Source organism: Kryptolebias marmoratus, linkage group LG12, assembly GCF_001649575.2.
Source record: "Kryptolebias marmoratus isolate JLee-2015 linkage group LG12, ASM164957v2, whole genome shotgun sequence".
Classification (NCBI taxonomy): domain Eukaryota; kingdom Metazoa; phylum Chordata; class Actinopteri; order Cyprinodontiformes; family Rivulidae; genus Kryptolebias; species Kryptolebias marmoratus.
In genome coordinates, this window is record NC_051441.1 from 11320660 (window position 1) to 11347671 (window position 27012).

The 27012-nt window shown below is 42.9% G+C and overlaps 1 protein-coding gene across 4 annotated transcripts; it reads left to right on the forward strand.

Moving 5' to 3' along the window:
- The first annotated feature begins 420 nt into the window (after positions 1-420).
- On the forward strand, positions 421-22557 carry tbc1d16 (TBC1 domain family, member 16). Of its 4 annotated transcripts, none has more exons than XM_017421837.3 (13): positions 421-591; positions 4806-5018; positions 6312-6474; positions 6621-6929; positions 12855-13049; positions 13177-13324; positions 13432-13596; positions 14235-14383; positions 17368-17502; positions 18407-18593; positions 18808-18987; positions 19773-19919; positions 20398-22557. In XM_017421837.3, exons 2-13 carry the CDS (start codon positions 4838-4840, stop codon positions 20683-20685), a joined length of 2247 nt encoding a protein of 748 aa, XP_017277326.1. In that variant the 5' UTR covers positions 421-591; positions 4806-4837; the 3' UTR covers positions 20686-22557. The 4 variants fall into 4 exon arrangements, with proteins under 4 accessions (XP_017277326.1, XP_017277325.1, XP_037834670.1 ...); XM_017421836.3 differs by having other exon boundaries at positions 422-591; positions 12852-13049; XM_037978742.1 differs by lacking the exon at positions 421-591 and adding an exon at positions 2955-3050 and having other exon boundaries at positions 12852-13049.
- The last annotated feature ends 4455 nt before the right edge of the window (positions 22558-27012 follow it).

Sequence of the window (27012 nt, forward strand, 5' to 3'; positions counted from 1 at the left end):
GTGCTGACCTCTGAGACGTCACGTGTGATGAAAAGGGTCAACTTATATGATAGGATTTGGTAGGATATAACAGATTGTTTTTGCCCAGCCTCGTGTTCAAATTTGCTTTGAGTGTTTTAAAGGTTAAATCAACAATTCCCGCTTTGTGGGATAATTTAAAAATAACAACAAAAAACCCCAGCCTTTTTACGTTCCGGAAGCAGCTGCATTGAGGGATTGGTCTTGGGCTGTGAAGTCAAAACTGAGCAATTTCCGGAACTGAAACCTGTGCGTTGTGGAAATTAAAGCATCGGTCGCGATTCAGAGGCGAAGGCGCGGCGCGTGTTGGACGCCGCTTTATTTTGAAAGTCCGGAGCGGAAGTGCGTGTTTCCGCCGACACAGACGGCAGCTTTCAGGCGTGCGGCTACAGTCCGGAGAGCGCCGCGATAAAAAAAAAAAAAAAAACAGGAGCGGAGCTGGTCGGTAAGGTAACCCGTGGGAAATCCGCGAGGAAGGAGCTGCAACAAGCCCGGCTCGTGGCGCTCGGTCCGCGGCTGCTAGCTGACATGGTTGTCCGGTGCGGGCTGTAGGTTCCTGCGGCGGGACTGAAGGTGAGACGCTCCCCTCCTCCGGTTCTTCTTCTTCTCCTCCTCTAATTCATTTTACCCCTGCTGCTGAAACAGGTGTCAGGCTGTCACCGAGGACGCTTTTCATAGCATGTGGCAGCTGGGCGAGAAGCAACTTAGAAGCAGCTTTCGGTGAAACCAGCGAGCTCGGACATGACAGCTGGGCTGAAATATTCATGTCAGCGGTGGTACAGGGGGAAGGGGAGGAAAAAAAGAGCTGCTCAGACTTCTAACCCAGAATAAAAAACCGAAACAGGCCTGTGGAGACAGCCTTGTCCTCCTGCTGCTCCTCAGGCGGATGCTGCCTGTCAGACTGGGAGCACCTTCAGTTTTTACCCCTTTTATTTTGATAGGACATAGTTCACCTTATCATATGTGGGGCTGAAACAGTTTTTAATCTAACTCAGACAGACAGGTAGATCACAGCATCATAAGTAATTCTGCAAAAAATATTATTTACTGATGAACATTAGGAACTGTACAAGAAATGTAAGGATGAGGTGCTGCCAGGGGCTCATTATGGTCCCCATGGTAACCACACACCTGCGCCTCTCACTCCCTGACAGCAGAGACTGTCTGTCCTTAAAATGTTCTTGAGGCTTTTCTGTGTTTCTGAGCTTCCTCGTGTAGGCGATGTGGCGAGCTAAAAAGACTCTCCATGTTCGGTTTTGAGGAGAGCATCTAGAGCTGAGATAAAACTGAAGCCTGTGGTAGTTTGGGTGTGCGTCCTCTGTATTCTGGGGGCGGCTGAGAGAAAATCACAAGTCCTGAAGCAGCGAGAGACACACGGGGGGCAGAAATGCCTTTATTTTGGTGGGTAATGTTTATACGTACCCCCTCAAAAAAGTTGTAGGAGCATAAAGGCTTTGTTGCAAAGGTTTTGAACGTTTTAAAAGCTAGAGGGTGTGACTTCATCCGTTCTCCAAATCTCCAATAATCACAACCTAAACTGGGATTGTTCAAGACCTGTAAATGATATCAAAATGCCAATTCCGACATGTAAAGCCCAACGTTTTGTGGCCCGTGTAAACTTCGAATGATGTTTCTGCCGTGACGTGTACCTGAGCTACAGAGCTCCAAACGGGGCTGGGTTTTTCTCATCTGTTTTGCCAAAATCTGCTTGACCACCATTGTTTTTGTCTCTACGTCCTACAGCATACCACTCCCAAACGTTATAGCACACTATTCCTTTTGACAAGCATGCTTTATTTCAGTGAGATACAGGGCAAATGTTTTAATGCAACAGGATGCTTTGAGGCTTTTTGCATTGGCGCACTAAAACATGCAGACTAAAACAACAGGTAGGGCAATAGCTGTCAGAATAAACAGAATTTACAGATTTAAGTTGGTGGATGTAAAGTAGGGCTGCACAATAAATTGAAAATTTATATTATATTCCAGTATAAGTGAGTGCAAAATAAATATAGCAAAGGACTGTTTGGACTGTAATAAATCGTAGTTCATTATATGTCAAATACCATGCTGCCATGTTCTGCTGCTAATATAGTTAGTCAATCCTCCAGACTCTCACTGACTTTGATGCCCACAGCTGGTTCACATGACAGTGATGACAGGAGAAAAAGTGAGGAAAATGTGGATTTATTCCAGCTGATATGATCAACTCAAAACTAAATAACAGTGTCACATTTATTTAGTAGAAGCGGGGGTTATGTGTGTGTGTTTGAGCCCATTCAGTGATGTGTGACGAAAGCTTCAGAGTTTTAGTTTGACTTGAAGCACAGAAGAGAAACAGGTTTTGTTTCTTTTGAACATGTGTCTCCAAGCCTCAACTGTCTGCTTGGGTTTTCTACTAAAACACCCAAAACGCTTCATCCTAACCTCCTCAGACTTTGGAGCGTTCACACGATCGTCGTGCCTTCGGGCTTCTCGGTGGCTGATCAGTTTTCAGCTCAGGGTTGTCTCTGTGAACGGATGAAAAGACGGAGCGGGGGTCAGCAGTGGCTCTTCCTTTCAGATGTCAGCGTGACGGCTTAATTATTGCACCCCAGAGGTGAGAAGCTGAGACCCTGGAAGTCCGTGGCTGCTGCACTTTCACGGTGTAGGTTACACAGCTCTTTTTATGTTTCTAAAGCTCCTGCTGTAGCCTTCTTGTAGGTCACAGAGTGAGGCTAGGAATGTTCTTCACTCCTAAAAACTAAGGAGTCATTTGATTTAAAAAAAAAACAAAAAACAACCCAAATGGGTCAGAGAGGAGAGAAGCGGTGTTGACGGGATTAAAGACGAAGTGAGAAGAAAGAACAGAGAGGATGTTTTCCCCTTATCAGCCAGTCCGAACATGAAACTGACCTGGGTCACCCTGCAATCACACGCGCACAAAAATAACCTCTGCACAGCGGCGCGGCCGTGAACGTGGGCTCCGAGAACAGCTCTGTGGACTGTTTAAGATCCAAACCTGTCATTATAAGCATTTCTTCTTTTGTCAGGTAAGGTTAGTCGCAGGAACGCAGATTTATTTGGTGTTTTGTGCAGCAGAGTTAAAAGTCTAATGAGGTGGAACTGTACGGAAGCATCTAAAGCAATAAAGCTTTTGGTTTGTTTGATTTATTTAGTTTTAATGTTTGCAGGCTTATGAGGTCAAACACATAATTTTCAAGGCCTTAGCATTCCTTGAAGGAATGCGTGTCGCCCGCTGCCTTTCATGTCAGAGTTTTAAACTGAGATCGTTTCATGTTAGAAATTGACAGAGTTGGAAATGTTTTCACGTTATGGGCGATCTCTCATGATCTACACGTGCTGAGGATGACTAGCAGCTTCTATCTTGCCCAGTTTTAGCTCAATATCTGTAAAATTCCCTGAGTTAATTATTTTAGTGTCGGCTAAAATCAGTTAGCTGTGGCAGCCATCTTGAATGGAGTTGACTCTAAACGCTGATCAGTCCAGCGATTACTTCCTGAGGGTTTCAGTGGTTCGTGAGATATTTTGCTAACGTTACAGACAAATAAACATGCCTACAGACACACAGACACCGGCAAAAACATTCTCACCTTCTCCTTTAGCTGTGGGCAATAATCAGGCTCTAATTTTAAGATTGATATTTTTGTGATTAGCTGACCAGTTAAGTGAAAAAAGTTTTATTCAGTTTAGAAAGGTAATTATTTCATTATCTAACTGAAATGATTCTTTAGTGGGACCCTTTCTGCGTTAGTTTAGAATAAATAAAGAAGCTGAAGTTCTGAAATAACGTCCAAGAGACTGGGATCTGCTTAAATTATGAGATAGGGGAAAAAAATATTCTGTGCCAGCTCCGACTTAAAGCACACCCACACACTTTAACTTTTTTTTTTTTTAAATTGAAGTGAAATAACGGCCCAGAGCTTGTTTTCCCTTTGAGTTGGTGCTGAGATTTCATGCCAGCAGGCTTCCTGCGCGAGGCCTGGCAGCAGGAAGTGGGGTGCCTGCTTAATCAGGAGGAGGTAAACATGCCCCCTCCTCGAGGGGAAAAAGGGAGGGAACATTCCTCAGATAGAGTGGGGCATCAAAGCGTTCGGCCGAAGCAGGGTTTCACACGTGACGATGGAGTGGCAGAGCAGATCAGTGAGTCTGACTGAAGAACGGCTGAAAAAAAAACAAAAAAAAAAACTCTTAACTCTAATTGCTTTAGGTTTTCTTTGAGCTGTCAGAGTAAAACATCCCCTTCAAGTTTTTGCACAGAAGAAAGTCTCCAGCATCAAAAGAGCTCCTTCTCTTTTAGTTTGACGTGAACTTTATTTCATCACCCGAAGCTCAGTGTCTGAAGTCGACAGTTTAAACACCGTGCTGATCCCAGTGCAGCGCCTATGCTGATCCCATCTGCTGGCTCCTGATAACAGCTTGGAGTTTCACACAGATGGACCGGAGTGTGTTTGCATAGTGTCCCTGTGTGTGCGTGTGTGTGAGGACACGTCAGTGTGTTTGTGGAAGGCGGGAGGCGTGCAGGTTACACACTCAGGTACAGTGTACACAGAAGCTGTGACTGTTTCAGCAGATTCAGGTGCACGGCGCGCAGAAGTGCTGAACAGAGAGCAGAGGGTGCTGTAGGGTGGAGCGCTGCAGTAAGGACACTGCAGTAAATACTGTGGAGGGAGGTTATGGACCTGGGCTGCGTTTTTCCTTAAAATCTGCTCCTCGTTCTCCTTTCGTGTCCTCCTCCTCCTCTCGCAGTGGTGTCTCACCTGCTGTCCCCTCTCGTCCCCTTCCAGAGGATGGGCTCAGTGTCCTGGTTCCTGAGGAGATGTCTCTGGGTCGGCTCCTTCGGCGCGCCTCCTCCAAGGCCTCCGACCTCCTGACCTTAAACCCCGGGGCGGGGGGCTCGTCGCTGCGCTCAGGGCTGGATGGCGAGATCATCTTCTCCAAAAACAATGTGTGTGTGCACCCTGCGGAGCCCCTCCCTGGCCTGGCCGAGCACCACCCAGGTGAGGCTGGACACAGTTTCTAAACCGACCAGGAGGAACTGCTGTCCTGTAGGACTTTTTGGATGTGAATTGAGAATATTTGCTCTCTTTAGCCTGATGTCGGTGGCTACGGCCGCTCTGTTTCCTACATTTTTAACTCAAAATGTACGAAAAAGAGCTGAAAACAGACAACAAATGTAATTTTACCCACCGAGTGCTCTGTGTTCCTTTGTTGGACTTTCCAGTTATAACTTGCACTTCAGACATGTGATTTCGTTCACTTTTTTATTTAGAAACTTAAAGGATTTTGGATATTTTAGTGTCGTGCCTTACAATAACAAAAGGAAAATCTGTTTTGCATGTATTTTTTTCTAAATACGCCTTAACATTTTTCTTCTTTAAGCCACACTTACAGGCTTGCTTCCGCAAAATTAAGCAAACTATTTACCCAAAACTGTACAGATAACCACAACATTTGGTTGTAATAAAATAATAAAAATGAACTCAATTTGATATAATTTGAACAGCTGTTTTCAATGTTAACAAAGATTGTAACATTTTAAAGTCTGCTTTGAGTCAGTTTCACTGGAACAGGGTGAAATGTTCCCCACTGAGCAGATTTATGTATAGCTCTAATATGTATTATTTGTTTGGCATATAGGTTTGCTTTTTATTAAATCATAAGAAATTAAGAAAATCTTTGTTGGAAACTTATGAAGTTCACTTGAAATTACGCAGTATGCAATAAAAGTAATTATTACTAAGCAAGGTGCTAACTGAACAGATGACAAATGCAAGACAAATTGTGATAAATTTAGTATAAAATAAAATATTTGTTGTTTTTATCTCGTTTATAGGAAGTACTTGATTTAATATAAAGTGTGACAAAGTGCAAAAGAAAAGTAGTTTTTTATTTTGCTGAAGTGTTGCAGCTGTCGGACAGATGTTCCAACATCTCAAAGACTTTATTTTGCTTTTACTTTAGCTGCTTTATAATGTTTGTAATCTTACTTCTTGCTGAGACAGGTTATTTTTTTCTAAAAGTCATTTATAAAAGTGATTATTTGTAATCTGCAGTGTTTCTGGTCTGAAATTTCACAGCATTTCCGTCTTTGTTTACCTCTTCTCTTTTGTCTTTCTCCTTTTGCACATTTCAAAGCTAAAACTCATCTTTCAGGTTTCTCTGTCGGATCTCATGTTTGTTTTGTTGCAACCGCCTTCCGCCTACAAAAAACCTTTGTGATTTCCTCCTCCTCCTCTTACTCTCAGTGGGATCACTCCTGACAGAAATGTGGGTTTTGCTGCCCCCTGCAGGCTACCTGTGTGTACACGTGGAGAAGGACGAGAGCCTGGGGACCACCCTGATTCTGACCTGGGTGCCGAACTCCCGCATCCAGAGGCAGGATGAGGAGGCGCTGAGGTACATCACTCCGGAGAGCTCGCCCGTACGCAGGAACGCCCGCCGCAGAGGCAGACGGTACGAGAACACACACCGTAAAGCAGGCCTTACTGGCGTATTGATGATTTATTTAGTTTTAAGCAACTCCGAGTCGTTCACATCCTCAAAAGAGCAGTCAGAGTATCTCTTTTATGATGACTTTTTAAACCAACCATCCTCTCCAGGCCGCGCTCGCGTCCCCCAGCAGCTCCAGAGGAAGACGAGGACGAGGAGAGGAACATTACCAGCAGCACCTCCGCCGAGAGCCAAAGCCTGGTGGGAGAGGGCGGCCCGGACCCCGCCTCCAACCAGCAGCATCTGCTCTCAGCTGGGGAGGAGGGCGACGAGGGTTCCTACGAGCTGTCGGACGAGGTGAGCCGGGACAGCACCATGGGTTCCGACTCGGACACGTTCTCCTCGCCGTTCTGCCTGTCTCCTGTCAGCGAGGCTCTGTGTGAGAGCAGCGGCTCCGTCTTCCTGGACAGCGAAAGCAGGTCAGTAAGACGGACGACGTGAGCTTTGGTGTTATCTGCTTCTTGACCAAAAACAAAAGCTTCAGGAGAGTCTCTTCTATGAAGCCTAGTTTTTGCATTATTAAATGAAATTCATGAAGCAGCACTATCAGGGACATTCCTTACATTTATGCTTTCCTTTCTCATTTCATGTCTTCATTAACTTTTAAATAATAGTTTAAAACTATTTCACAAAGATCTAGGCTGTTTTCACCTCACCAGTTAGCAGTGTTTGCGCTGCAGCAAGAATTCGTTCTCCCTTTTCGTTCTTTTTGTCTTTGTGCGTTGTGTGTATTTTACATTGTAGTAATCATTTTTTGGCACTTATTTGTTCCAACTGCTGAATTTCTCGCTGCAACAATTACTCAGAAGCATCTTGAAGAGCACACCCTGTTCTGCTTCATAAAAACACAATAACTGCTCTTGTTGTTTCCTTTAAATTTAGCCGTCTGTGATCAAAACCCCTAAAATATTTACTGTCCCGTTGCTGGTCCTTTTAATGGGACTCAGTTTTGTGTCAGGAAATAACAATTAGATGCAGATTGTCTCGTTGTGTGTTCTCATACAGCAGCGTAAGGTTGTTGCACTTATTACACAAACACACACACACACACACACACAGACGAGTGTTTGTTCTGTCGAGTATAGTTTCCTCCGTCTAAACAAGAAATCTTTAATAACTAAACATAATAATAATTCCAAACAAATAAACTACCGTGTTTTTTTTCCTATAATTTAAACACACTGAAATTTTGAAAATGCTTTTAAAAAAAAGTTTCCATTTGATAGAAATCATCAAAATAGTTATAATGATTTTTTCCGTCAGTTTTCTTTCTGTTTTAAATCTGAGATTCAGGATTTTCTAGTTTTACCAAACTTTGAAAAGCTTTGACTCTGTGATGAACCATATCTGTAAATTACTTCATCCGTTTTGGTTGTGTTGTTTAACTCTTCTCATCAAAATTATGAAATTACAACATTTTTCTTTAACTGTCTGTCTTATGGAACGTGGTCCAGTTTGCTCATTTCTATCGTACTTTGTACCCAAAAAGATTTTCTCATCAGGAGTCTTGTGATTAAAAAAGGATTGTTTACAAGTACACATTGGCTAGTGCTGTTATCAGGTTACTGACAACAGATAAAATTTACTCAAAAATGGTGTGTATTATAAATTCATACAACTGTAGAATATTTTTCAATATGAACAAAATTAAAAAGATTAAAGTCTGTAGGTTGGAAGGAAGCAAAGCAGCTATAATTTTTATAAATAAACATGCCAATGATCACTTTCTGTACCATGTATTGTTTATTAAGATGTTAAACTTCCTAACAATGCTTATCACCCTCTGATAGACTGTTTATAAGTGTGAATATGCAGATGTATATAATATCATAAAGCTTTAGGACCGATCCCTAAAAATAAAGAACATTTTGCTCAGTTTATCATCTAAAATAGAGATTTCTGTGAACAGATCCTAATGCTCTCCTGGGTTTTCCTACCAAGATTTAAACTAATTCAGTTTGTATTAAACTTAAATTGGATTTAACTAATTATGGGTTAATTCCTTGAACTGAAATAAATATATTTGCTCTGGTTTACATGTTTGTTGTTGTTCCTCAGTATATATTCTCCTAAGCCGGTTTTTTGAATTACGGGATGTCTTTTTGCCCACGTTTCTCTCCGAGGAGGACGTCTGATTGCTTCATGTCTTTAAGGCAGAAAAGTAAATAAAAACTTCAAAAGTACCTCTGTAGGTTTCAAACCTGGATGCTTATTTGTTGTAAATTTGAACCTTTTTCCACGAGGTGTGTTTCAGTAGCTGTAATCCACCAGCAGGTGGAGCCAGAAAGAAAAGAATCGGTGTCACTGAGGATGTTTTAGTCTGAGACCACATGGTGTCTCACTTCTCTACAACTGAAGGCCCCTGGGGAGGGAAGGCAGGTAGATGACTTCAGCAGGGGGGGGTTGTATAAAAAATGTCTTTACTTATTTAAAGCGGCTCACAGTCTCAAGAGTTTTTAAAAACGTCACAGATTTCAGCTAAATCCTGCCGAGCTAAAAACCCACCGCGCTTTTACAGGCTGCTCTCTAATCAAGGGAGCCATCTGGACAGAGATTGTGTTCCTGTTTGGACCTCGGAGCCATTTAATTTTATGATTCCCTTCGTGGTTGTTTCCTCACGCAGCTATTTGGCCTGACGTGCTGCCCAGAATGTGTGAGCCTGTGTCAGTCTGTGTGTGTGTGTGTGTGTGTGTGTGTGTGTGTGTGTGTTTAGGCGTTTTTAACCTCTTTTCTGACTCCAGCTTGCTCTAAGTGCAGGCGGTATGTGACTTGGCAGCACTCTCTGCCCCACAGCTTCTAATCTTCCCTCTTTCAACCCCTTCTGTCCATTGGGTTTTTTTGTTTTTTATAATTCCACCTTCATTTTTAGGGACCCACATCTGTCACATCCTGCGTCTTTTTACTTTGCATCTTTTTCTCCCTGCTCCTCTTATTCCTCTGTATTGTATCTCTGTGTTACCCACCTCTCAGATACCTCACCCCTCCCTCCTTCCACCTCTCTCCCCTTCTCTTCCTAAAGTCTGTGTGAAGCCCTTTGATTCCCAGTGCTCCCAGGGTTGTTGTGCTGGGCTGAATGTCAGCTCCCCGGATTAGAGCTCTGAAGAGAGCAGAGTAGCAGCCAAAACCCTGGAACCCACTCAATCTCCCTTTCTCTCTCGCTTGCTTTAATTGACACTGTTAAGGGGCCAGGAACTGGAAACATGTCACTTGGAATCATTCAAAGAGAAAGAGCCGTGTATGGGAAAAGGGGGAGCGGATGAAAAGTGGGCAGAAAGAAAAGAGGGGAGGAGGGAGAGCTAAAAAAAAGGAGAGAAATCTACAGCAACGTCTGTCAAGCTTCTTAACAAGTTTCTTTAAAGTTTTAGTTTATTAAACCGTCATGTGTACTGCCTAACATGTACAACTTGAAGATGCAATTAGAGCTCAGAGAAGTGGCTTAAAAAGAAGTTTATTCTGTGTGCATAAATTTAGATCTGAAGAAGTGTAAAAAAAAGTAACCAATAAACGTCTTTTTTTTTTTTTTTGCAGAAGTCAGCTGATTAGAGGTTTAACTAGATGAATCTGATGCTGTTCTTAAGCCAGTGGTTGATTTATGAAGTAACTTTCTTTCATTTCTTTTTGTTCAGTATTGGTACACGTCACATTTGTCTAAAGCAGGAATTCTTACCTGTGAATGCAGTTACACGCATCAAGATATTCATATTTCCTCTCTAAAAACTCACATTTTCTATCTAACAAGTTACACATATAAAGCTCTGAAAGCTACAATTTAAGGGTAGAAACTCACAGCTAATGTTAGAGACTTTTGCAAATATATTCAGAATTTCTGAATTCTGTAGCTTATGGCTATAGAATTGTCTGCTTTTTTTTGGCTAATTTTTAAAAATCCTGGCTTGTATTTTGGTATATGGCTCGCAAAACTGTACTCTTGGCCATGCACATTATTTGTTGCCCACATTTTACCCGCTGTGGCAGCTGCCCCCACAGCTTTTATTTATTCTGTTGGAGATAAGCAGATTTAGACTCATTTTTTTAAAAAAAATTTCTGTGTAGCTCTTAGACCTGGATGTTCAGAGCTGTAGCCTCTAATATATATATATATATATATTTGTCAGAGGGCTCCTGAGGTGGGTTTGAGGCACCTGCAGGGACTCTGTGACTATTGTAAGAGAAAATCCACAAAAGTTTTGAGACACTTTGGAGACTCGCTCATGATTATTGTTCACCAACTAGTCTCTAACAGCCGCAGCCTCGTGAGATACCGGCTTAAATTGTCACCATTTTCTCTGGAACATTGAATATTCTGGTCAACTTGCCTCCTTGGGACTCAGCTGGTGTTATACTGATCACTTTGTTGCCTACACATACCTTTTTATTTGGCTTAATATGCTCAGGCATGGCCAATGCCAATTTTTTGTTGTTTTTGGATTTTTTAAATGGCAGAAATTATCAGCCAACCACTCGGTTTGCCTACCTCTATTAAAAGATGTAAAGTGTTTAGCTTTTCTGTAGTTTTCTTATCTACTTGTTTCTTAAAAAAATAAACTTACAGGAAGTTTCCAAACTCCACCTTGCTCTGACCACTCTCCGGTGTTTGCCTGCAGCGCCCACACCACCCTCCTTTTTGTTTTTTAGCTCTCCCTTGACTCCGTGTTCCTTTTAGGGATTAGCCGAAGGACCTGGAAGTCCCAGGAGGCCTGCGGCGTTCTGTCCTGGTTCTCAGGGTGACCTGGCAGCGCTTTCCTCCGGGGTAAAGCCTTGTGTATTTCGAAGGACGTGTTATGAAGGGCCTCGGGGCAGTTTGATCTCACCCCGGCCTGGTGGGACGCTCCAGTTACAGCAGCTCGACTCCATCAAAACAGCTTGTTTACAGTTTTATAGCTGATGTCGTGTGGTCTTGTAAATGAATCGAATCGGGCTCTTTAACGCTGACAGATGTTCATAACTGTGTATCGATCTCATGTTGGAATGTTGCTCTGTAAGTGAGCCCTGCTTTAATGTCAAAAACAAAGTGCTTTTCTGCCCTTTTATGTGCTTCGAGCATGAAGGAAAGAGTGAAATAAGTGGGCTGGAGGCCCTTGTAAACACTCCTAACTTGACAGTCACTGGGGTTATGAAGACAAGACTCCCATCATATTTCATCCCGCTTAACTCTCTTAGCAGATCTCGGCTTGTTTCTCCTCCTTTCCCCCTACCCGTTCTCGGCAATCTGGTTTGTGGCGTGATACACGAGACAGAGCGCAGTAAATCACCAGATAACATAAGGAAGCTGTGCAGCCTGGATTGATCAGCCTTGTTATTTTCCCATCTGCTAACGGGGAAATGATTAGCCAGACGTGACTGATCCAGGGTGGAAAATATCAACCCGGGCCCACCTTTTATCAGAGTAGCAATCTGCCTGGTGTGTTTTGCAACTTTAAAACAGAAAACTGTGAAAGACAAAATAAAGCTGGGGAATGAAAACATGTCAGATTCATGTTTTGTGTTACAGATTCAAGAATTTGTTAATTTTTTTTTTTTTTTTTTTTAAATAGAATCCCCTTCTGATTTGACTTTTTTAAATTGATCACAAGTGTGTTTCACAGTAAGTAAAGGAGAAAACGTTCATTTACTTTTCTGCTTCTCGAATGTCAGGGGAGTTTAACACATTTCTCTTTCTCCACGTTAGCATGTCTAGAGACGTGTTTGTGAGTGCATTATGGTCATTAGCTATGGTCCATTCTCCTCTAAGTGTGTGTGTGTGTGTGAGAGACAATCGCATGCCTACAAGTGAGAAATTCTTACAATTTAGAAACCAGAATGTGGAAACACAACAAACAGTTTTGTTAGCATATCTCAGTTTGTTTTCTGTGTTTTGCTGTATGTTTCTCTGAATTTATATGTATAGTGTGTGTGTGTGTGTGTGTGTGTGTGTGTGTGGTATTGTGTGTCTCCTTCTGCAGCAGAAGAACCCTCAGCTCAGGTTTCAGTGCCGGGAACAGCATGCTTGCCATGGGGGAATGACAAGGGAAATTGGACAGCAGACAGTGTGATTTGTGTGTGTACAGATTTTATTGCGTGTGTGTGTGTGTTCAGTAGCCTTCATGCATTCCTCATATTCTCAGCTTCTTGGCGGGATCTTACAGAGACACAAACACCAGCTCATTCCTGAGATGAGGATTTATTTGCATGATTATCGCTGGTTCTTTGTATTTAATGCTCCACTTTAAAGAATGTGAAGCATTAAACAAAAATTATTTTTACAAGATTGAACCGCTTTCATGTCGTAGAATATCTTCAGTAACCCCCTTTTTAGCAAAAAAACACATTTTAAATTCAATTAAATTTGGTAATTATTTTAGCAGAGAGCTGTGCGAGGAGTCCATGAACCACTCGGTCAGCTCAGCGTCGAGCCTGGACAGCCACGCCCACTCCGAGAGCGGCGGCCAATCGCAGAGCGCGCGGTGGGAGGAGCAACAGAAGCTGCTTGCGCTGGAGCAGTTGTGCGGTGTTTTCAGGGTGGACCTGGGTCACATGAGGTCACTGAGACTCTTCTTCAGGTCAGCGAAGAGTAAAATGTCACAAGGAGGTCATGAGAGCTGCCTTTGTCCTGCCGCCGTGGCATGTGGTTGTTGTGTTTACGAGGGATTTGTATTGTTTTTGTCATCATTTGTTGCTTTGTTGCAGTGATGAGGCGTGCACCAGTGGCCAGCTTGTGATAGCCAGCAGAGAGAGCCAATATAAAATCCTCCACTTCCATCACGCCGGCCTGGACAAGCTGGCCGAGGTCTTCCAGCAGTGGAAGTGCTGCAGGGAAACTCAACTTAAAGATCAGGTAGGAAGGGCTGGGCCTCCGCATTATTACATTTCTTTGTTTTGTTCAAAGGTCAGTCCCAACGTTTTCCTGATTGGATTTTTTTTGTGTGTGTCACTTCCCTTCAGGTGTCAGATGAAAAGTCTTGCATGCAGTTTTCCATCCAGCGGCCGACCCTGCCATCAGCCGAGACCCACCCAGAGGAGAGGCTGTACCGACGGGTGGACGTCACCACCTGGCTACGTCACCTCAACCACAGCGGACAGGTGGAGGAGGAGTACAAGCTGCGTAAGGTGAGGCTGTGTGCAGGATGCGGCCGTTTCTACACTCCTGAGGGCTCGGGCAGGAGTCTGACATTTGGTTGTCAGGCTACAGAGGATGCATTATTTTCACGAGCGTTGCTCAACGCTGCACAAGAAAACACAGAGCGTTTATTCAGCAAGTCCTGCAAAAACTGTGCTTTTCTGTTTCTGCAATTTGGCCTTTACCGAGGAAACATCTTGATCACAGCCTAACTGCCACTGAGTCATTGCAGAAGGATGGCAAACCATAAACTGAGTCAAATCCAGAGAACCGAAGTGACTCAGAGGGGGACGCTGGCCAGGAGTAACCATTTCATTATTTACAGAGAGACGTGGTGATTGAAACTGAAAGTTAGACGCTCCGGAGCTGGATTTCAAGATGACTTGAGAAAAATATGTGAACCTTGACTCAGTGAATAAACACTCTTTGTTTTCCTTTGCAGTGTTGAGCAAAGCTTGTGAAAATAATGCGCCCCCTGTCATTTACTGCAGGCTGTCACCTTCGCCGCTATCTGCCTGCGTGTCATGTTTGCAAACTGTTATGTTCTCACACTTATCAGCTGCGCCCCTGTTTGCCCTCTGAACGCTCCCTTTGTGCTCATCGTATTCGTCCTCCTGTTCTGCACCAGGCCATCTTTTTCGGCGGCATTGACCCATCCATCCGTGGCGAGGTGTGGCCCTTCCTGCTGCACTACTACAGCTATGACTCCACCTCTGAGGAGAGGGAGGCCTGGAGGCTGCAGAAGCGCGCTCACTACCACGACATCCAGCAGAGGAGGTGGGCTTCAAAAAAAAAAAACACGACTGTACGATTAGAACTCGACCCGGCTGTCGAGACCTGAAGGTTAATTTGATTTAATAAAAAAATCACTTTGATTAGAAAGTCTGAGAGGCAGCCGTGTGCTCGGCTCTGTGGAGCAACAGATAATCCGTCACACGGCCGCAGCGCCGCCTGCCAAATGCTCACTCAGTCAAACATTAAACCATATGTGAGTCTGTTGTGGCTTCTCATCGCAGGCGCTGAGCAATCAATACACACAGTCAGAGAAGTGTTAAGGGGAGGTGCCGGGTGTGATATAAAAGGTCTCTGGAGAAAAAACATGTCAGCGCTTATCAGATCATACCCTGTCGTCAAAGGGAGGGTAGAAAAAAAAAACAGTTTTGGTATGCACGGACAGACACACACATCCAATAAGATCTGAGTCTTTAATATCTCCACCCTGCCATAGAAAGGTTAATCGTGCACATATTTTCACACGTTCTGTCGCTCTGTCTGTGATGATAATTACGTGATAATTGGACAGGTTTCATCTGTACGGACTGTTGGGTACAGCAGAAGGTCTTAACAAAGTGAGTTCATTAGAGTCCTTGTTCTGACTCTGATGTTGATTCCTTTAAAGACTCCTCAGCTGGAGCAGCCTCCGGGGCCACCAGTTGATCATTAGGAGCGAGGATGTAGATCTGCGGCTCGCCTCCTCGTCCCCCAACCATGTGTCCTTCACTTGGCTGCGATAACTAAAGAGGAGGAACACGGTTGTTGTAAAAAATGGTTTCTGATTAACCAGAGACTGGATATTAGCTGGTGTGTCCAGGCTAATCATAAGGAGTAAAGGGACAGTGAAAGACTGAAAGATTTACATGTTATTGTCCTTAATAAGGGTTTCAAGTTTATTTTACTGTGCAAAAAGCTGGACTAAAAATATAAAACTAATTGTTTATATGAGCAATTTAGTTTTTTAAATTATTATTATTATAAAAAACGGCTACGAGTTTTAGGGATTTACAGGCTTTATTCCTAAGATATAAAAATCTTGAGAAAAGCTGCGCTGGCTCGGTGGTCAGCGCCACGGTCCTGTAATCCTGAGGCTGCAGGTTCGAGCCCAAGTTGCAGCAGGAGGGCCATCCGGCGTAAAACAATCACCAAATCATTCGTGCGGGTTTGCTCACCATGGCCACCACTGAAGAAGGGAGCAGCTGAAAGAACGTCTCATTTTTAAGATAAAAATATCTCCATCTGTAGTCAGCTGGAAGACAAATTCTTTTCTGAACATGTCAACTTCTTAAAGCTCTATTTTAGATCAAATTTTATTTAAGAGAGGGGGAAGTTCTGCTCTGCTCAAAAACTAAGTTCCTTTTCTTTAAAAATACGAGCTGCAGTCACAGTTCCTCATATCTCAGAATACATTTTATATATATTTTAATTAGTTTGTTTTTTTGATGAATTGAAAAGACTTTAACATCAAAAAAACTACAATCACTAAATATTTGCATTTACTTTTGAAAAATGCATTCAGAATTGTTTAAAAAAAAAAATATATATATATATATATTTTTTTTTTACCTATTCTGATTCATTCTTTACTGATTGACATATACTTCCCCTCATTTCTACTTATCTTTACATAAGTATAACATTGCATTTGATCAACTTATCAATCGGTTATGAAGCACTTTTTCTTGCAAACCATCTTTACTCCTGCATGTTTTAGTTTTTTTTTTTTCTACTCCTCCATTTCTTCTTTAAAAAGCCTTTTCTTGGTGGATTTGCTTTAATCAAGTTGAAGCAGAAATCGTCCTTGAACGCTTCTTGATTTAAAGCAAAATTCACAGTTGAATAAACAACAAAACTGCACAGTTTTGGAAACAGAAACGACCTCAGAGCAGCACATTTCACCACCTGCTTTGCAGTTTTTGGAAGGTTTTTTAATGACTTTTGAGACGTCAGTGATTGTTACAGCGTTGATCTGATTTCCTCTGTCCTCAGTTCTTCCAAAAGGTCCAGTCTTTTTTTTTAAATTATTAATATACCTGGAGTTTTCTCTGTTGACAGAGAATGATTTTAGCCTCAGTTACATTTAGTTATTTTCCACACCTGCAAGTTTAACCTCCAGAACTTTTTGTGCTTCTGAATTTTTTCCTTCAACAAGCTGCTCTTGAGCTGAACTTGGCATTTGCATAAATTGTTTGAAATCTGTGTTGAACCACATTCAGTCTAATAAAAAAAAGACTTTTCTTTCTGTGAGGGAACTTAAAATGGATTCAGCTCATTTAAACTCTTTTGAAAACACTGCATACAACCTAGCTCTGAAATATTATGTTATTTTTATAAAACTATTGTGATTTTTGCTGTTTTCTTTGTTAAACTTTCAGCCCTGCTCGGGGAGACGCTGCCGGTCAGTGCTTCTCAGCTGTAACTGTTCCTAACCCACAGAAATCATTAAAATATAAAGCGGTAAAAACACGTTCCGAGCTCCCGATTAGCGTCCTCCAGAGAAGGCGAGCTGAGCGACGGCGGCTGGGGAGGGTCCAGCGATACAAACACCCGGTTGCTGAAACTAAACAGTTGCGCGGCGTTGCATCAGGTGTGCGTGCGTTGTTCCTTTTGGGGCCTCGTGGAAAACAAACAATGTTAATTAAATCCCCTCTGCTTGTTAGGACTTGAGTACATCAGCGGCGCACACAGAGAACATTGTTAATGTACTCCCTAACATGTAGAGGGACAAACGGGGGGGCTTTATGGTTGTGGTTTTATCCTCAGAGGACCACTTTGGTCCACTGCTTTCCCCCACCACCCACATTTTTTTGTGCATTTGTAGCGAACTATTAAGGCTTTACACCAGAGGAACATTTTCACCAATTATTTTATATGTTTGGGATAATTACTGAGCAGGAAGAAAAAAAAACAACAACTTAAACTGGCTTTCTTTTGCCCTGTAATTTAAATAACTCTGGGATCTGTTTGATTTGGGTGTGATTCTGCAGGTTGTCCATGAGCCCAGAGGAGCACAGTGAGTTCTGGAGGAAGGTCCAGTTCACGGTGGATAAAGACGTGGTCCGAACGGACCGCAGCAACCAGTTCTTTAGGGGAGAGAACAACCCGAACGTGGAGATCATGAGGTCAGATTCCAGCCGTTTCTTTCCTTTTCTCTGTATTTATGTTGAATCTTTATTTTTCTGCCACCCTCTTCAACATCATCCTTCTTATTCCCCTCCCTTAGCTTGATGCACAGCCTACCTACAATATTTATTTCAGATTCTGAATCCAGGGCAAGCCTCAAATGAGTTTCATGCTTTGTTGACTTTGACTAAGCATTCTGACGAGTTTTGATGCATACTCAAAGCTATTAGCTTTCCAAGCTTGAGGCAGGAGGATTTAAATGGTGTATAAGATCAGCCACTCTCATCGAGGCGTTTGTCTTGGAGTTGCACCTCATATGTCTGAAGTGGGACAATGTCCACATCTCTGACTTCCCATAGATTCCTCTCATCTATTGCTGATAAATCACACACTTTTAGCTGCTTCATTCAGTTTTAATCATGTTTGAGCTGAAGATGCTGGCATCCTGGTGTTGTGGAACCTTAAAAAATTCATCAAATTTTAACCTTAATGCAGCAGCACAACAATATACTGTCCTCTGGGTTTTGGATTTGTTTGTACAATCCTTATTAATGCATTAAGACTGCCTTGGAAGTTTTCCCTTAAAGTAGTGCACGTCTCAAAAAGAAAGAAATTGTTAATTAGCTCCCTGGTTACCAGCGAAGTTGTCATAGCAACTGCTAAAGGAGGGATTTTTTTGTTTTTTGTTTTTTTGGGGGGGTATTACCACTAATGCTGAAACACACGTGGGCTCATTCAGGGAGTTTGGGTGGGACTTTCTCGAGGGTTTTGTTTGAAATGTAGAGAGATTTTATTAAAGGTTATCAAAACAAGTGAAGTGTTTAGGATTCTGCGTTGCCCACTTGGAGCAGAAGTGCTGTCAAGACGTTACAGCTGAGACGTCTGTGTTTGTTCTCCCCTCAGGCGAATCCTGCTCAACTACGCCGTGTTTAATCCCGACATGGGTTACTGCCAGGGCATGTCCGACCTGGTGGCCCCGCTGCTCGCAGAGATCCAGGATGAAAGTGACACCTTCTGGTGCTTTGTCGGCCTCATGGAGAACACCATCTTCATCAGCTCCCCCCGGGACGAGGACATGGAGCGGCAGCTGGTAGGAGGACGTTTTCTGTGAGGTGAAAGTGGCAGTGCAGATCTTTTGGAGTCGGTCTGATCAGAATTGAGCTATTTCACCAAATCGAGGAGCTACAGTTTTAACAGCTAAAAAAAAACACAACCCTGCACAATATGAAGCTTGTTTCTTTAGACTCGAACAGCCACAGGTGATTTCCAGCAGAGCTCGGGGAAAATAAATTGTCCTCCTGCAGATGTACCTGCGGGAGCTGCTGCGACTCATGCTGCCGCGCTTCCACCAGCACCTGACCCGGCTTGGGGAGGACGGGCTCCAGCTGCTCTTCTGCCACCGCTGGATTCTGCTCTGCTTTAAGAGAGAGTTCCCCGACACGGAGGCCCTGCGCATGTGGGAGGCCTGCTGGGCACACTACCAGGTCAGGACAAAGTCCAAGCAGCTCCTTTTGTATATTTACAAGTTGGAACGAAGAGCTTTGCACGCTGCGGTGTTGGACGGTAACTCTGTTTTTTTTCCAGGAAGCTTGAAGGAATAAGTTTACATATTCCACAGAAAGAGTCAACATTAATCTTTTAAATTCTGACATCGCAGACTTTTTAAAAACGGCTCTAAATCTCCTTTTAGTCTTGAATAGATTTAATGGTTTTATTGAGTTGAATGCACCCGTCATGTTCTTATCAGGGTCCAGTAGATTCATAACTGCATTTTCTTCCTCAAAATAACATCAGGAGCTTAACGTGTCCTCTCGCTGAGGCTCAAATATCGCCGTCTCTCCTCCTTGCCATCTGCGCAGACGCCCTGCTGGATGTTCAGATCTTCAGCTGCAGGTGCTGATGGAGGAGATAGTATTTGTGTCTGTGTGAAACCCTGGTTTAAACTGTTACATGACACAGATAAGCTATAAGCAAGAATTACTGATTGGTATCAGATTTTTCTCTGTAGAGGAGGTGTCATGTGATGCCGGGTCTTTGCTGGCTGCTCTCTGATCTCGTCAAATGGATTGTTTACAGTAACTGACAGACACACGGGCTGTCAGAAGGTGAATTATGGGAGTGGAAATGTTGGTGTTTTATTGACGATCTTTAAAAGAGCTTATCGCCAGAAAATTTGACAAAAGTTAAAACAAACCTGATTGTTTCCTTCAGTTATCATTAGTTTTTTTAGGAAACGAATGTCCACCCCACTATGTGTTTTTTTCCGCAGACGGACTACTTCCACCTGTTCCTGTGCGTGGCCATCATCGTTCTGTACGGGGAGGACGTGACGGAGCAGCAGCTCGCCACCGACCAAATGCTGCTCCACTTCAGCAACCTCTCCATGCACATGAATGGAGAATTGGTGCTACGCAAGGTATCACTGCTGGGGTTTATCTGCAGCTCTGCAAGCTAAAATCTTTTTTTTTCTTTAGAATTCCTTAGAATCCAGCTGTGTTTCTATTGATTGAGTCCAACCCCGGCCTTGCTTGCATCGAGGTCCCGCCCACTGTAAACTGCCCTCAGAGGCCTTGAGCTGCTGTCAGGCCGTGCAGAAGATTTATGATCTTCATCTCTGCTGTAGTGCCTGCTCCCTCATCTTTATTTATATTGTGTCCATGCTGCTGCAGCCACGGGCAGCACATCTCTGTTCGCATGCAGCCTTTGTTGTTGCATCTGATGATGTCAGAGCATTCGGGCTTTGGAGCTGAACTCCACATGACTCTGACCTCGACAGAATTTCGTTAGCGCTTAGCTAAGAAGCAGCACTATCGATTCCCTTTAAAGCTTCAGTGTGCTCTGTTTGCATTTACTGATACCTCTCCCGTTTGTTTTGCTTCCCTCTGCTCCTCCAGGCCCGCAGCCTTCTGTACCAGTTCCGCCTCCTTCCCAGGATCCCGTGCAGCCTGCACGACCTCTGTAAACTGTGCGGCCCGGGGATGTGGGACAGCCGCTACATCCCCACCGTGGAGTGTTCGGGTGAACACCCAGACTCGCAGAGCTGCCCCTATGGAGGCACCTCCACCCCTCAGAACTCCTCGCCCTCCCCGTCGTCCTCACCGAACCACACCCCGACACCTCCACCGATCAGCAAGAGAGGCTCCAAAAAACGGGACATTTTCACCTTCAGGAAGCAGTCCTGAGGTGGAAAACTTTGATAAAATAGTTGGGATTGCTTTTTGTTTTTTTCTCCAGTCCCCCCCTTTTTTCCCCTCACTTTCTTTCTCCTAATTTAAAAATCTTAAAGAGGTTTTTTGTTTTTTGGTCACTAGGCGTTTTTATGTGGTGCAATGTTGAACACTGCCTTATCAGAATGTTGTTTCAGAGTCACACGAATCTGCGACGAGGACGGCTCGCTGTCAGGACAGATCGGAGGTGGAGAGGCTGCTTTGTCTTCAGAGCAAAACAGACAATCACCAGCCACCGTGTTGGTCTGGAGCTCCTTCAGGTTCTAGTCTGCTGTTGGCTTGGCGCTCCTCCACAGACTTTGTAAGGGCGGCGGGGGGGTCGAGGTCACATCAGGGTCTCAGGCAACTGGGCTAAATCCATTCAGACTCCAAGAAGGGTCAAAACCAAACTGGAGATTCGTTGACAAAGCTTGAACTTTTAAAAGTATTGCTGTGTTCTTCACAACGGGATGATTGTGTGAACATTAAATAATATCTGCGTAGCTTAAATCTGAGCATTTTTGACACAAAGTCTAAATTTTTTGGCGTTACCTAAGAAAGGTCAACCTTCAGAAGTAGAAGGGTTTGCTTTTTCTGTTTTATTTCCTTTTTTTTCCAACAAGTGAATGTTTGCATTTATATCAGCAGTTACAAATATTTAGCAATATTATCCTTGCATGAGCAGTTCTTTACATATAGATTTACATATGTGGGGAAAAAACACTCCAGCCTGAACCAGAGGGAGGAATGTTGCACCATGACGGCACTCCTCGTGTTTTCTCTTTGAACAGGAGGTAGAAACATCCTTTTAATTTCTTTGCAAACAAACCTCTCAGGCCACAGAGTGTTAACCATTTACACGTCAGCATCATAAGATATCAAATGTCTGTGTGTTGGATGGATGTGACAGCGGTGTTGCCAAAGAAAGCTCCTATTGTGCGTTCATCCTGAAATCGATCGCTTGTTTCTGTTCTACTTGAAACTTCACTCTCTGCGTTGAAGCAGCCGTCGTCGGCACGCTTTCTTTTTCTGGCACTCTTTACACTTTCACTTTTAAATGTGCGACGACGCACTCAGATCTAAGAATGAGTCCACATGAATGTATGTTATTTGCTTCTTTTCACCTGACATCAACACAGTATAATTCTTGAATGTGTTTGTGTGTGTGCCCCCGTGACCACTCTAATTTCTGACTTGGGATAGACATGGTTGAGTATCGAGGCTCTTGTTCATGTATTGGGCTTCATGAACAGTACCGTGATAGTTCTGATCTCTTGAAGTGGGATTCAACCTCAGTTTGGTGGAACTGACGAGCTCACAGCCAGTCCAAGCCAAGACCAAACTGAGTGACCCATCTACAACAGGTAAGATATTAACTGTTCCCACTCCACTTCAAAGGATCTGAAGTATCCCTTTAAGATCCAGACTTCTTGTTCCACCTGAAAGCCTCTGAGGACAGTAACACCTGCACAAAGCTGCTATAATGTCCGATTTTGTAGCATTTTTTTCACGTAATCAGGCTTCCAACGGGTGACTTTTTACAACTTCCTGCTTCCTGTTTGGGATCACGAAGCAGTTTTGACGACAGGGAGGCAAAATGAGCCAATTTAGACAAACACGGTGGGCAAATCTTTGTTGAATGTGAATACAGGAATTTCTTTATGTTAGAATCACGTTGTTTACACAAAACCACTTCTTCACAGTTTGGATTCGACTGCTCCTCCTTTAAAGGGGTTGTTGTGAATGTATAATGTTGCTGTTTTCTGTATTAAGTTGTTGTTCTGCTGCACACATCACCGTCACAAAAAGAGCCTATTCTTATTACTGTATTAATAAAAACGACACTAACAAACACTTTCAGTTCTTTTTTTTTTCTTAATTAAACACAAATGTGTTTCTTGAAAACATCAGTTTGTGAATAACTGAATAATTAGTTCTATTTTGAAACAAAACAAATATTTGTAAGTAATTTGCAGATATTTTATACAAATTCATACCTCAGTTTATTTTAAATCACAAATTACTCCATTATTATTTTCAGCGATGCTTATCTAAGTACCGTATAATAAAAACAGAGTTAATGCATTCTTCTAAATTTAAAGTATTTCTTCACAAAGAAAAGCAAAAACCTCATGTCCTTTCAAGTTAACATGAACTGAATTACTGTCTTTTGGACCTAAAAGCCTTGTGCCCTCTGTTCCCAGTGTTAGAATAAGATCTGTCTGCTTTTATCGGAGCAGGGCAGCAGTCTGAACGGTGGAGAAGTAAAAGGTGAATTCTTTTAAACAGGCTAGGAACGAGTGAGTGCAGACGCTGAGAGGGCTGGAGACCGAGGGGAGCAGACCTTGAAGACAAATCAGTGAGAGTGGCAGAACAACCTGCAGCTGCTGCAAAAAGCTTTAAAACAGGTAAAAAAAAACACACACACACATTTAGTGTGTTACTGAAAGGTACAAATCATTTTATCCAGTTTCCTTTTTATTTAACAACATGAAAGCCTTCTTTGTTTGCCTCCTGTAACCTTGTATTTATTATTAAATAGTCAGACAGAAATAACTCCTGCATTGCTTTCTGAAGTGATTATAAATACACTCTGGACCAGAACTGTAGTAATTAATTAATATTAGAAACATTAGAAAACACAAAACAGCAGTTTTATTAAAACAGAATTAGGTGTCGTCTGTCACTGCCTTCGCAGGGTGCTGCAGAGGTGAACCGATTTATTTTCACCTGCTGCCAAAAGCTGAAGGCTGAACGATTAATGTTTGTGCCCCTGTTTGTGTCTGTTACCAAAATATCTCATGAGCTGGTAAGATAAATCTAAATGAAACTTAGAGAAAGTAATCGCCGGATGTGCATCTACGGCTCATTACCTTTTGGAGTTAATCCAGTTCAAGATGGCTGCCAGGGCTCACCAAGGTCAGCTGACACAGAAACGGCCACGACTCAGTCCGTTTTACAGAGACTGGGCGAAAACTTTAGTTTTGTTTGTGCTGTGAATGACGCAGCTACTGTCCACCCAGAGTGACGGCCTGCCATGTGGAGTTCACACAGGATGTTTCTCAACTTAAGTCTAAAAGTCTGGCTTGAAAGTGGAATATGCATTCCTTCAAGGTGTTCTAGGTCTTTAATTTTATTAGTATCTGTGAAGATTAATCAGTTTGATTAAGTTGCGTTGTCCAATCAGAGCCGCAGCAGGAATAACAGCAACAAATAGCCAACCTGCACCGAACTGAGGATCTCAGCTTATTATAGCTTTTAAATTTGACCTTTTTTTAAATGAAGTTGGGTGTAAATGTAGTCCTCTTGAATGGTTGTGTTGGGTTGAACTTGGCAACAACAATGTCTGAAATGTGCTGAAAAAAATCCAGCTTTTAGGTTTTGTTTCAGACTTTCCTGAACCAGTTTTACCTGAGAGACAGACGCCGACTTCCTGACATTGTTTGGTTTCCAACAGCTTTTTACTGTAACTTCCCACATCTGAAGAGGAAAACAAAAAACTTTACTCCTCATGGCAGTTGGTGAGAAAACCACAAAGACCTGACTGATTTAAAAAGTTTTATTTGTCTCTAATTTTCCAAGTAAACATTTCTGGATATGGAGCACATTTCATCCTTACATGTTAGTGCAGAAATATTTCGGCACCTGGCTCGTTTTGGACGCCCCGAGCGGTCACGTTGACACGAAGAGTTTGGCGGCGTGCCGTTCCTTTCTCCCTGAGAAAGATGGAAAAGATGATGGGGTTGGAACTCCGACTCCAAGTCCCGTCAGCCTCAGCTGTTTGTTGTGGCTCTTTGACAGATGGTGATTACTCAGACACGTGACAATGATCAACTGCCTGTCACCCACAGCTGCGGAGATGCTATCAGAGCTCATTATCAAGTGCTTCTCAAGAAGAGAAACAATAAAAGCGAGGAAGTAGCCAGGCTGACAGGTGCTTTTGGGGACTGACTCATAGTGCAGGTATTCTAGTCTTTGTACTGTTGGCAAAATGTTCTTTTAGAGTAGCTTTATTTATTTTACTGAAACATTCAGATACTTGCTTTTAACTCGTGCTTCATGACTAATCAGTCAGGAGTTTTTTCATCCCACCTGAATTGTTGTTGACTTTTTTTTTGCTTTGACATAAACATTACAATAAAATCACCAGAGGCTTTTTTTCCATCCTAAAAACTCCAACTTTAAAAGCATCGGAAATAAAAAAAGAGAGAATTCAACATTCATACCAAACACTGTAACCAGCAGGAAACTTATTAAAAGACCTACATCTTTAATATATATATATATATATATATATATATATATATATATATATTCATTAATCATCTTCTGTTGAGGAATGACAGAGTCACAGATGTTTTGGGTAAACCTTGAAAATAACATTCACAACGTTGTGCAGTAGCTTGTGTGATCTATTAGTGTTTAGACTATGTGTTCGTTGTCAGTGGCTCTCAGCTGCTGCACCACCAAACTTTAGCTCAATATCTGTAAAACCGACCCAGTTATCTGCCTCTTTGTAGCTGCGTGTGCTGTGACGTAGTCATCTGTGAGCCTAAGATTTGAAAGATTAAATCTGACCCTGTTTCAAACTGTTTTCATCTGAGCTTTAAATAAAATATGTAGCATCGATTACAAGGTACTTGAGCTCAGATACTACTTGTAGTTTTTCCTCTGATACAAAAACAACTTTTTTACTGGAAATGTATGACTCGGGTAAAAAAAAAAAAACCCTTCCTGTGTAGACGCATTAAACTGCACGCAGCTTTAACCCTGCTGCAACACGAGCTTAAAAAGTTCATGAGCATCTCTGTGTACGTAGCTCACAGTATCATCATTGTACGTTTGATTCAGTTCCAGATGGGAGTCACCTTGGCCTTCAGCCATACTGATTAACGCGGGACATGAACAGGATGAGTGGGAAATGTCTCGAATGCAAACCCTGAAGGATCTACTTCCTTGTGGGCAAGCCCTGTACTGTAGGTGTGATTATTCTGCGAACCAGAGACCCTACTGCTTTTGAAGTAGGGGGGCCGGCCCGCCTGTAATTACGACCCATTAGTCCCTGATTGATGGCTTCTCTCGGGGCTAATTCATTTCTATTACAGAAAACGACGTAAGAAGAAAACAATAAATGTCACGTCTTCATTTTTTAGTTTTCAGTTCGCATACAAAACACATTTGGATGTTGAAATAACGCTGAGCAGGTTTATCTGCATTACCTTCTTGGAGCCTTTCAGGTTATTTCTTTGCATTGTAGATTAGTGAGTTTTTATTGTCATTTTAACTGATAATATCTGTGGTTTAACGGTGAAACGTGTGTGTGTGTGTGGGNGGGGGGGGGCTTTATCCAGTGTGTTACAACCTCTCATTGTTACCTTCAGCTATCCCACACACACACACACACTATCAGTGACCTTACGCAAAGCAACACGTTGAGGCTCTTTGTGCTGGAGTACAACTCAGATACTCGGCTGTATCACTCTTTGCATATGCGTCGCTCTCAAACCCGCCCGTGTGTTCACACAATAGTGCCACCGAGCAACCACTTCTTTCTTTCACTCCTCTCGTTCACCCATCAAAAGCTCCCTTTGTGGAATTGCAGCTCCCTCCTCCTCAATTTTCCAGTTTCCTCTGACTGAGCGATGGTGTGGGGCCTGGCCACTCTCCTGTCACGAGGCCAGAGCTGAATGTCGAGTTATTACCCCCTAATTATCAATTACAGGGCTCGGCTTCCACACCTGGAGCAGGCCAGGCTGGGAATGAGCTTAGACCCATTAGGACGGACCTCCGGCTGGGCTGTTTATAGAGGGGGCTGGGCTCTCCTCTCTGGAGGTGTTAATGGGCCTTTCAGGGCTACTGTCAGCAGGCTGATCCACCATGGGTGTCTAATAAGTGAGAAGGCAGATCCATGCTGAAAACGCTGCAGGACCTTTTTGGTGCAGCGATACACACAGCCCTGTCTCCATGTACTTTTCCACACTTGTCACCTGCAGAACAAGTGTGATTAAGTTAGTAAAACTTCCAGCAAAAGAACAAAATTCATGCTTGTTACGTAGCAGATTATGAGGAAACTTCACCTGTTTTATTAGTGACAATATTGCGTGATTGTTTGTGATTGACGTCACTTGCAAATACAGATTCTTAAAGAAAAGTCTGATTTTACAGATTTAATCGCATGTGTGCTTACCTTGAAAGAAGAATCAAATAAATCAATGTTTTATTCAACTTAACCAAAATATTATTCTTTTAAGAAATGCGAATCACCCTCCCAGGGTTTTACTAAGATCGTCTTATGCTAAGAAA